The sequence below is a fragment of the Echiichthys vipera genome, assembly GCF_963691815.1.
Source record: "Echiichthys vipera genome assembly, chromosome: 12".
Taxonomy (NCBI): Eukaryota; Metazoa; Chordata; class Actinopteri; order Perciformes; family Trachinidae; genus Echiichthys; species Echiichthys vipera.
The window spans coordinates 14,998,517-15,011,173 of NC_139837.1; the positions used below are offsets into that span (position 1 = coordinate 14,998,517).

Genomic DNA, 12,657 nt, shown 5'->3' on the forward strand with positions numbered 1-12,657 from the left:
AGACCTGGAGTCAGGCCAACAAGGCAGGGAGAGGCTAGCAAAGCTGGCTGCCAGGAACTGAGGGCTGTGATGGCACCACTGACTATTCTGAATATCTCCCTCCCACCAAAGCACTTAACATGCAATAACACACAAACAAACAAACAAACAAACAGATACACACACACACACCCACACCATTCACATAAACACGCAGACGCAAAGGGATGCTTGGAAAGCTAAAGAACACAGGCAGGAGGAGAGCATCACTCAGAGACCCATTAACCCTTGGCTCCCAACCAGAACAGTGAGCAGGCGTCCTTTAAGTACACGTTAAACATAGCTAGTCTATGTGTGCACACAAGTGATTTATGTACTTCTGCGTATCCATGTGTATGTATGCATGTTTGTCCATAAAAAAATGTAGTCACTTTAAAGGAAAATTTGGGGCAGTTTCCAGGGGAATGAAAACGATTGGTTGTCCTCTGTGTCTATGAATGAAGGTCATAGAAAACTATCAAGGGCTATTTAACCCCTGAGCAAGTCTCCCGTTGTCTGTTTGGTGAGAGAAAGTGCTCTGAGGACTACTTCCTCGTGCGGAGAAGTGTATCCCCAGGAGACCGGCTCCAGACTAAACACTCTGCTCATTCAGCTGCTCCCCTTCACCCCACCGACAAGAGACGGATGCTTGACAAGCGCTCCCAACAGAAAACCTCACTTTTTCCACCAATTATAGAAAGCAATGCGGAGTGGGGGAGGAGGCAAAACTTCATAATATTATACACACTGGCATTTGGCGAAGCGCATTGAGCAACCTCTGACAGAAAGAGATGGGCTAATTTCAGGGCGACCTGTGCCAACACAAACAACTGTTCTGGCTAGCTTTCATTGTCAGCACTTGAGGTTAGAGTCGAATTTTTTAACGCTCCGCAGCCAATTTCTCTTTCCCCTATTTTTCCCCCCATATGATTTTTCCTTGTCCAAGATCCCAGTCAGTCTTTCATCGCCTACGCAGTCAGAGCTTATAAAGTATTCTGGTAAAGAACTCAGACCTCGTTGCTCATCTACAAACACAAACAATAATGGATACAATTTTCTTTCAGGTCAGCGTGTGTTTACTTGAGCCTATGCACAGAAAGACACTTATTTTAACTATAACGCAGGCGTGACTTCATTGGTGCTGTGTTTTGGATGTATCCAAGTGCTTCCAGTCGGGTTATGTCCATCAGCAGGGGCAGGGTCGGCATGAGGAGGCGGGAGATAGAGCAGCTACTTCTTCAGGCTCTGGCTGCTTGTGCTGGGATTTATATCACAGCCATGTCAACGTAAACATCATATGTTTCCGTTTGTGTCTCCAAAGCAGTATTTACTTCTACTTTGATTTTGTTTATTAGAGGCTTTTACTGTTCAACATAAAAGCAAGGAGCCATGACAGGACATTTGGAGTACAGGCTGTAATGTTACATTCATAGTCTTCTCATAATTCCCACGGCTCACGCATGGTTCTGGGTATGTGCCAGTCAATGAGATGGACAGCACTATACTGCCATTATAGAAACCTCACACAGTAGGGGGTCCTGTCCTCTGTGGCAAATCATACGCACCTATGCACATCAGTTATGAAATCAGTTGGATGCATTGGTTATGTATGTGCGTGTGTGTGAAGGGGGGGTGGAAGCTGAATGGGCACTTTTGGAGGCCCCTGTTGCCTGAACATGCAGCCTTTACTCTGCTCTGCTATTGAGGCAGCTGTCTTTAATATAAGAGCACAGCTCAGCCCATATTTATTCAGGTACAGCTGACAGAGAGCGAGAGACAGTGAAAGAGGCGTGGCCCTTCTTTTTCCTGGCAGCCTTGCAGCACTCCTGCGGTTTTTTTGGGGGCAAAGGGACAAGGCAAAAAAGACACAGACACTGAGAACAGAGGGAGAAAGAGAGTGCTGCAGAAGAAAAGAGTGAGTTAAAATAAAAAAGCACGGCTCCAGTCAGTCCTGTGTTGACTGGACATCCTGTGCAGGAGACCGACCCCAGAGGCCCCGGGGCCACCAGGGAGGGGTGTGTGTGAGCTCAACTCTCCAGTCTCACTTGATGGTTGTGTCCAAGACAAATCACCAGTGGTGCTGCTGTCACTGTGGGCCTTGACCAAGACAAACAGCCGTGTTTTAAAAAAAGTACCTTCCCCCTCACAGCCCCTTTCACCTCATCCATGCTCAGGTACATCCATTTCTCCCTCACACACTCAAGCACATTCCCTTCACAGGTCATAGGACTGGAGCTGTAGTCCAACGCTCTACACGGGGGACTCACTTTTCACCCTCTCTCTGTCTGCATTCTCTTTCCACTGCGCACACACACACACAAGAATATCTACCACATCACACAACTTCTATTGTGGCCAAAATGCTGGGACTGCAATAACAGGGGTGAGTGTGAGTGTGTATGACATAAAATGTATAGCAGGTTTAAGGGACGCTGTCGGCATGCGTGTGTATGTGCAAGCTTGATTGTCTATATATTTCTGAGCTTGCTAAACAAAACCTCAAACTGCCAACTGCGCAGAAGTGTCAGCACAATTTCTTGCTTTTACTTAACAGCACACTGCATCTTGGGAGTTGTGGTTTGTCTGAACGGATCTGTGTGTCGCTGCCTGCGGCCTGCACCATTGGGAATGGTGTTCCTCATTGAACTGAACCTCATTTATCTCTGTGGCAGAGCCGTTCCTCTCCAGCATCGGTCCTCCTGGACCCCTGAACTGCTGACACCGGGCCCCCCACCACCCCCTGCTCTTCCTCCTCTGAGCTCCAGCATGCGGCAAAATTGTGAGATGTGTTTCATCTGCATATTGATCAGCCTGGCCAAAAGAAGTAGGACCTCAGCACTTCACTGAATACATAATGTAAATAAGTACCAGTTATTCTGCTTAAACTCTCCCACAATCCTTTAAGGAAAACGTTTCACCTTAAGTAGGTGATTTTACAGGTAATTAGGTAAATGTGATTGCGCAACAAAAGTCAATAGCAACTTTTCTCTAAAGAATAAAGAAGAATAAAGTAGAAACCCCTTATCCTAAACATGCTGACATTATGTACAAACCTGCACATATCAGCCAAATGAAGGTTACTGTCAGGGTGAAGCAGCACGGAAAGTCAATGAGCTCGCCAAAAAAGAATATGACCCCGTTTTGCTCCTGTCACCCAATAAAAGCAGACCGCTCTCAGTGTGTGGGCAGGCTTTAATGCCAGCCAGTTGCAGTGCAGATGGCTGGTCTGTCTGATGGATAGCTTACATTCGGCGAAGACTGGACCAATGGCGTCGGGGATTGATTGGCCCAAAGGGGTCGTCGGGAAAAGCACTTCCTGTGTGTGTTAATGGACACTCCTACAGAGGCACTGTGGCGGCTTGTGGCAGGGTGATGGTTGTTACTCCCCCCTCTCTCTCAGCCCTCCTCCTCCTCCTCCTCATTCGCTTTCACTCTCCCAGTTAATCAGAGGAGTCAAGTGAGACGAGCCAGGCTTTCCAAGCAGACAGACTCTAGCAGTTCTCTAACCCTACATTCAAACCGTTACAATACTCTACTGTAGGTATGTGGAGAACAGTTTAATCAGTAATCCTTTATTTTACCCATCCCATAGCTTCCTATAACTGTCCATAAAGGAGCTGTAAATTGATAGGGATGTCCCTGAAAATAACTTTTAATTTACTATAAATTACAAGGAAACTGAGACAACATTCAGTTGGTATATAAATTAACTGCTATTATAAGTCAATGATGGCAGGTCAGCTGAACCTTTACTCAAGACTTACTTGGGTTTAAAGATTCTTCATGTAACTCTCAGGAAAAAAAGTTATGCAACAACCCATTCACCCATAGGCAATAAAAAACAAATACATGTAAAACGATATACACATGACCTTTATATGGAGGCATTTTTTCAAGGAAATTTGATTGGAAATCAAGAGCTGCTTAGAAATTGGACCCAACAAATTAATCTCAACAGTCTCAGGACTTTGGCCCAATCCCAATACACCCCCTGGCTCTACCACTTGCCCCTACCCCTCCATTTTGCACTTTCAAATGAAGGGTGTCCCGTTTCTTTTGGGGACCGAGGGGTAGGGGCCATCAACGTCATCTTTCCCCTCCGAACACCCCTCGAAAAGGAGATTTCTCAGACGCAGGATCAAAAGCGAGAGGAAGATGAAAATTCCCACAGCGCTTTGTGAACTGAAGCAACATGGCTACTGCTGAAGCCAAAGAAACCCACAAATGAAGTATTTTCTTTGCAATTAAGCAAGCATAAAACTCCAAATAAATTGGAATGTTTTAGTTTAATGTATATGCAAATGAGTATGCAGTTGAATCCTTCTGACATGCATGTTTTTGTCAGTAGAGGCAATAGAGGCACCGGAGTGGAGAAAACATAACATGACGATTTATGGGCGATAGTAGTTGTACCAAAGAAAGAAAAGAATGAATGTCAAATGTATAAATATACAAGGTAAACAAAAAATATATAGCAGCAATATAGCAGCTAAGCGTACAGCCATGTCGCTGCATTACCGCCATCTATCGGAGCTATCTAGCTCATACAGAGTGGTGTCCCATTCCCAAGGTAAAGATTTGAACCGTTGTAGGCGTAAAAATTACAGATGGAATTGGGTTTGTCTGCTTTTTTCCTATAGGCTACTTGGCACCAAATTACATAGTTCTGTCCAAGAAACTTCCAAAGAACTTGTGAGGAAATTATGTAATTGTTATTTGTTACTCTTTTTTAATTTAAATTTACATCTGTGCTCATCTAAAGGTGAAATTAAATCTCAGTCAGTCCCTGTCTGCAGTAGATGTTTGAGTGTGTAAATAAGTTTGTACCCGAGTCTGTTCAGCTGCTCCAGTTCAGGCACTGGGGGTCCGTAGATTACAAGTTGAAGGGGCTTGTATTGGTACAGAACTTCCTCTATCTTGGGAGCAGGCTGAAGAGACACCGTCTGACGCTGAAAGAAAAACAACAATGGAGAGACAACATTCAACACAGGACAATAATCTTCATTGTCTCGGTTAAGTATGCAGTGCAACACTGGAAACTACCACTATGGCCCAATCAGGGTGACACAAACAAAAAAAACAATTTGGAAAGGGCTAAATGTCAATCAAACTGCAGCATTAACAACCACCAGTTCTTAACCGACTGGTTTGGCAGTACGGAGGCGTTTTGTCTCACAACATTTTCACTTTCCCCAGGCACTGCTGGAGAGACCTTAATAAATAAGAAGAAATAATAAAGCCTCATGCAGGAGAACTGTGGTGGGCTTGATGGGGAAATGTAATTCCTGATAATAGAAAGTGTACCATTAAATCATCAAGACATATCAACTGATAGAGTATAAATGTATAAGAGAAAGTTAATCATTAATCTACAGGAAGTTCTTTGATTGTGGGTTTAGCTTTGATTATTTGCCATTTGCATTGTCTTTCTACCGATTCACCTAAAACAATGTCGATCCAACCTGGATTAATCTGAATGTCACTAAAAATGAGTCAAATCCTCAGGATGGTTCAACTTAAAAGGTTTTATAAACATGTCCCACTGCTTATTCCCCTACAGTGAGAAGACCTGCAGTGTCAAGCACAGAAACCTGTAATCTGTTATAGAAAACCCTTCAATCCTTGAGTACTAAAGTTGAGATTTTAGTCGGACTACTCCAGTTCCTAATGCTCTTGACCACGGTGATGGAGTGAGAAACCCGATACTTCTTAAGGACACTGTAGAATTGTTCGATTTGGGGCTCTGCCATCAAAGGGGAATTTCCACACAGCGTCAGACGCTTTGTTTTCTCCTGCATTAAAGTAATGGGACTCAGAAGATGAGCCAGACTCATGAAACAAACCAGGAATTAAAAAGATGATGTCTAAACAAACATTGACTATTTAAGAGAGAAGCAAAGGAACTCAGAAAGAAGGAGATAAAAAGATAAGTGAGAAAGCAAAGAGTAGTGGGGGAGTATAAACAACAGAACACAGAGGGGAGCTGATGAAAACCAAACTAAACGAGTAACATGTGCCCCGCGGCCTCAGACTGCCCGCCCTCACACATGCTTTGGCCCAAGCGAGCGCTCACACAGGGAAATAAAGCAACGAGAGCTGATCTGGAAATTACAAAAGCACCAAGTGATGAACACAAAGCAATGGAGGCAGATTTTGCCGATATTCTTGAGCGGATATTTGGAGCCGATACTACTTTTGCTCCCTCAATTTACATCATAAAAATTACACAATGATGATAACAAATGTTACGAATCTCAATTTTTCAAATAGGAGCATTTATTAAACTTAAAAAAAGGCATCTCCAGCAACACTGAGCTGCCTGTGGACGCCTGTTTTTAAATAATGCCGGGGGAAAAATATCGGCGAACGCAGCAGCCCGCAATCGGAAAACACAAATATGTATGTATCGGTCTATCACTACCAAAGACAACAGAGTGGTAATTGTTTTGTAACCATCTTACACGCTGGCCTGGTCAGAACACACACACCAAAATAAAATACTTTACTTTGGGATTGTTGTTTTTATTTGATTTCCTCAATTTCCCAGTAGGGTCGGCCTTTATGACAAGCGTTCCAATAGACAATATAAATGTTGACATGTTGATGATTTAGACCATCAGAATATATCTGGCTGTATTTGACCATTCTAGGCAATGTTGTAAATCAACTAGTAGGACTTCTTCATGGCAGTACTGGATTTTTTACAATGTTAAATACCAAAGTACGTTGATATATCAGGTAAGTATACTCGTGCATGTATCTTATCCATTAAAATGTATTCAGTTGAAAATTTTCAGAAAATATCACTATATAAATATAATGTATAAAATGACATATACTGTGATACAGGATTTTATCCATATCATCCAATCCTCCTACTTCCCAGAATGACTTCTAGCTATCTTAACAGAACAAGCCTGAACCTGTGGCATTAATGCTTTCAGTGGTGGTTTACACACGCAGGCAGGGGGAGCAGCAGACATAGCAGCAGTGGCTTTATATTAACAGCATGAAAGTGTTTTCCATCGAAGAAATAGTGAGAGAACGTCTGCTCAAAAACACAACTTGGGAGTATCACTTCATGCTTATGGAACTACCGTTGTTGAAGTGATGAGTATCGTTTTTTTCTGTGGTTCAGTGATTACTTTTAATATAATAAATAAAATCCCATCAAGCTCCTTGACTGTAAAGGACAGCAACATGTGACATTTATCATGAATGGTCACTTGTATGTATTTATGTATGGACTATATCTAACATCATAAAAAAACCACAACGTCCAATCAAATATAAGGTTCCAAGAATACATGGTATTTTAGCCTATTGCCCATATCTCCCAGTCATGTTTTTTAAAACTCTTAGAATGATCTAGATTGTTCGATTTTCCCTTTAAATTACAAATACTCGACAAACACTTCTCTATGGTTTTCTTCAAACTTTAACCCCGAGGTGCCAATGATCCCCTCTCTTGTCCCATACATTCATCCGCCACAGTCGAGCCCCACCACAGGCTAATGAATCCCAGACCAACCAGAACCCAGTCACTCTCCCTCACTTTCGCACTCCTTCAGTCTCTCCATCCATCTTCTTTCAGACTTTCAGCACTATTTAACTCCCCTACTGTGCCAATCAAAGAGGCGCACTGGGACAGAGGGGTCGAGGGAGTAGCAGATGAAAAAAAGTCTACAACGTTTGAGGGGTAGAGAGAGAGAGTGTCAAATTGGGAGTAGATAGCTAAAGGGCAGTAAATCAGATTTTTGAGCGACAGACAGAACAGAGCCAACCCCCGGTCTAGAGACATTTCTGTTGCATTCCTCTGCAAGGGCACCTTGAAAACTGGCAGACACATCATTGTGGGCAAACAAAGCATAAGACATGCATTCACAAAAACAGGCTTTGTTCTTCTGAATATATTTAAGATAAATTGCAAATTAATGATTTGACTTCTAAGCTACGAGACAAGCTGTCCGACTGTCTACATAACGCAGAGCTCAGACCTGCTCTGTCCTCAACTCCACCTAATAATACTGCTGAAGCTTTCAATCATGAACTCCTCGTGGTCTATTAAAAGCGTGTGCGAAATAATCACGGCATATGAATGTTGTTTTCCAAACGCGCCGGTGAAAGAAAGTAACAGAAGGGGGGAGGGGGACCCCCAGCCAGGCCCAGCAGAGCAGAAATGACCAGGGGACTAGGGGCCACAGGAACAACACCACTGAAGGAGCCAACACAAACATCTGTTTTTCACATCAAAGAGGCCCACCATATTACCTATACAACATTATTTGTGCCCCCATGATGCCTTCAAGTTTGTGTATAACTGGTATTTAAGACTCTTATGATACCCCTGTGACACTAAAATGAAACTCTGGGGGTCATCAATCTTAATAAAACCGCAGGGAACAATGATTTGAGGAAATCACCATTGCGCCAGAGAGAGTAGTCCGGCTTCTTCTGGTCTTGTGATCCTCCTACATCTAACCTCAGCTCTCAAATAGATTTATAGTGATCTAGCAATACCAGCTTCAATTTCTAGGAGGGGAATCGTTTTAAAAAGGTCAAGCAAAGCCGTCACTGTTGCCTGTCCTCATGGTGGTGGAGGGGACAGGTGTGCTGGCTTTGAGATCTGTTAAGCACTCTATGCCTCTGGGGGGGTCGAATTTGGCTCGTGATACGCCGTCGTGTTACTCTTTCTTAGCTGCTGTCCATCTTAACTGTGCCATCTGGGAAAGCAACAGTGATGGGGCAGACATTCATGTGACTTTTACGGGACAGATGCCTCATAAAAGTCACGTTACTTTTAAAGGATGAGAGGTGTGCCCCTGAGGAATAGCTCGGACTGAACCAAAGTCTGCATTCAAAACATGAGGTGGATGGGGTCAGGTGCTCCTAGATTTTGAAAAAAACATATCTCCAATCACTTTTGTAGATATTTCTATGTGACTTATTGTTTTGAAGTATTAGTTCTAGTAATACTTAAATGCTTTTGCAATTTTGGCAAAGATAGAAAGTGCTACTTGGTGAAGGAGGAGGTCCTATCGAATGTCTGAGATGTGTCAATCTTGTCACACACACACACACACACACACACACACACACACACACACACACACACACACACACACACACACACACACACACACACACACACACACACACACACACACACACACACACACACACACACACACACACACACACACACACACACACACACACACACACACACACACACACACACACACACACACACACACACACACACACACACACACACACACACACACACACATCAGCACTTTCCAGGCCACCCCATCTCTCCTCTGACTTTGCAGCTCAGCAGGACACATCAAGGTCACTAACTTCTCCCTCAGCACCTTCCTACAACATCCACAGACACACACTCAAAACCACATACACTTGCGTGGTTCCCGAGGGGTTTGGGGGGGTTCCAGCAGAGCTCCAGAGGCAGCGAGGCCCTCGTCACTAATGAACAAAGTGATAATGAGAACAATGGAAAGGCAAACAGTGGTCAGCATTGTATAGGGGATAAAATTATTAATAAGCCTCGTTAGGGGCCAGCCTAGTGCCATCCCATCCTCAGCCCTCACTTCCACCTTCTGCCCTGGCACTGCCAGTGCTTCTGTATGGATAAAGAGCTTTGGGCTTCCCACTGGTCCACTGAGTAGCAAGTAGCAAGTGTAAAAGCTGCTGCCCACACAGTGCCTCCCCTTGCCTTACAAGTTTAAATATAACTGCCCGTCTGGTGGCAGCTGCCCCAGCGCAAAGCCCCTAAACCTGACAACTCCTTTTTCTGAGGGGCTGGGCTAGGCCTGCCCCATGGGCAAGGGTTGTTGAGGCCAACCTAACAGGGCCAAGCCAGGGGCAGGGGCAGAGGTGTGAATGCCCACATGTGCCGGTGCCAATCAGGGCTGACGGTTCTCTTTACCGCCTAAGCTGAACCCCTCTCCTCAAGCCCCTTCAGCCATCAACCTACATGCCAGCAGTCCAATAAAAAGGAAAAGGCCAAAGGGCAAGAGGGTATGCACTCTCCCACATAAAATCACTGGTTTGTGATTTTTTTCATACGTCAAAGTGTATAAACAAAAACACATTATATAAACAACAGCACAGATATCTGTGTCAGGTACTATTTGTCTCAAGAGTGTGAATAAGGGAAATGAACAATGAATAACACTGAAAATAGTGAAAGCCTGAGTGGAGGTTGGGGGGAGTATGTAGTGACAACCTCGCAGGTAAAACAGGTTGGGCCAGTCTGCCAGAGAGAAGTAAAGCAGAGCTTGGCCTGCGACGGCGAGTACGTCTACTGAGCAGAGGTCACTGTAGAGGACAACTTAACCAAGTAAATCAGGCCTGAGTAAACAAGCTCACACCATGAGAGTCTGTGAGTGTGTGTGTGTGAGTGTGTGTACTTGTGTTTTCTATGGCAGTCAAATACCACTGCTTAAGTGTAGAATGGAATACAGCCAGAGAGAACCCAGGCTTATTTCAGTCAGCTACACATCTATGTTTAGGGATAAACTTTCCACCCACGTTTGGCTGACTGTGTGTGTGAGTTGCTCTTTGTTTGTGTATGTGTGCCTTCTGCTTTCATTAAGTGCCCATGCCGGCCTCGTCAGGTATGTCAGCTGCTCTGACGCCTGTGAGGAGTGCATTGGGACCCTGTAGTGCTGGAACCTTGGACCTTTCATCTAAGATGGCGTTGAAAGCTTCCCCAAGGTGGAGAGATTCCCTATCGGTCACCACTTTCAGGAATGGGACACAGTGGCAGCTGAGGACAATCCTCAACCTCCGCACATACACTCTTAGACTAGAAAAAACAATAACTTTACTGGCACAGACAAACAAACCCAACATGCCTAAATGCTATCAACGTCACAATTACTCATAAAATGCTTACATCAAATTTAATTTATATGCCAATAACCCTCAAGGCATGCCCATGTTTTGCTCTGAGCAGGTGCCAGAGATGACTCTTGTCATCCTGCTTGGCACTGAGGCTGGTCTTATGTGTCAGACAACAACAAGCAACCTGTTTAAACAGTGAATAGTTGCCTGCCGCCCACTCAGAGAATCTCTTTTCATATCTGTGGACGTCTATTCTAAAAAGACACTTTATTCTTCAAAGGATGTTTACTCAGACTGGGTGAGGAGAGTGCGCATTTATGTGCGTGCGTGTGTGTGTGTGTGTGTGTGTGTGTGTGTGTGTGTGTGTGTGTGTGTGTGTGTGTGTGTGTGTGTGTGTGTGTGTGTGTGTGTGTGTGTGTGTGTGTGTGTGTGTGTGTGTGTGTGTGTGTGTGTGTGTGTGTGTATATGTGTGTGTGTGTGTGTGTGTGTGTTTGTGTATGTGTGCGTATACACCCGCACCAGGGTATGTGTGTGTCTCGGTTCAATGGAGTGCCTACAAAGTGAGGGATTAGTGAGTGTTTCCAGACCATTCCTGAGGCAAGACCAGGCCCATCCCACCTCACATCACACCTGGACAGAGACTACTTTCCCTCAGGATCGGCTAACTTCCTCAAGCATCTATCCATTCACCAACATGTTAACACACCACCAGAAAAATCAGGATCAGGACTGGGAGTCCCCTTCACCAGCTCCTGAAAAAAAAAATCCCCCAGGCAAAGAGTAGTGCCAGGATAGCTGAGATGCCCCTAGCAAGTTCCCAGTAAACGGCATGACACAACTAGATTAAATATTAGATCACGCTTTAAATAAAGACTGGGGAAGCTGAGGAAGAAATGGCATCCTCACGTCCCATGAAATCGGATGGCTCAAAGACAGGCAGATATGTCATTCCACCAGTGACGGCTCATCTTGGCCCGGGGTGAAGCAGCTGGATGAAGTGCAGCAGGGGCAGGTGGTTGTGAGTGAGGGAGGGTTAAGGGCACCATGAATTTCTGCTTCAGCGAGTGGTGAACTTGCACATCACCAAAAACACCCAGATGAAAAAAAAGGAGGTCATGCATCAGCCCTCTGTCCATTCATCGCTTTCACCATCTGTTTCTCCTTTGTGTACGTACTTCACAAGAAAGCATTGATACTGGGGCTTCCACTAGAGAGTATCTTGATTGTCAATTCATCTTTCCATGTTGTATTCTTCAAATAAATATATTATTTGTTTAGTGAATCAAGTAAGTCAATTTGCGTTAAATTGATTGTTTTGTCTGAACAACGGTCCACTGATTAATTGTTTACAATGATAAATAAAAGAAGAGAGGACCACAACCTCACATCTGAGAAGCTGGTACCAGCAGCGAATGTTTGGTATTTTTGCTTAAATGGTTGCCAATGTCAAATGTCTAATTACTTAAGGCTCAACATTTCAGCACTAATTGATCTTCCTGTCAGTGAAGAGAGGAGCACAAATCAGCTTAAATGCGGAAAAAAAGGCATATCATGGAATGCGGTACAACTTTAGAAATGTGTTTTTACATTTGCCTCCCCTAATTTTTGCAGAAGAAAAACTGAAAGCTTGCTTGGAACAAGGGACCACAAGCTAGCAGATAAATGAATTCCAGCAAACTGCAGGAATCCACCGCTCTGTGCTGAAACACCACCAAGTCAAACAGAAGTCATTCTTATGGACTCTGAAGTGAAGGGAAATCCAAACCCACA

At 44.2% G+C, this 12,657-nt stretch overlaps 1 protein-coding gene across 2 annotated transcripts in view; it reads right to left on the reverse strand.

Moving 5' to 3' along the window:
- Positions 1 to 12,657, reverse strand: part of mnat1 (MNAT1 component of CDK activating kinase) — a 33,846-nt gene that overhangs the window by 7,977 nt on the left and 13,212 nt on the right. For both annotated transcript variants that reach the window (XM_083924176.1, XM_083924177.1), the window contains one exon: positions 4,846 to 4,967. In XM_083924176.1, the coding sequence (XP_083780302.1) occupies positions 4,846 to 4,967 (122 nt within the window). The remainder of the gene's footprint in view (positions 1 to 4,845; positions 4,968 to 12,657) is intronic.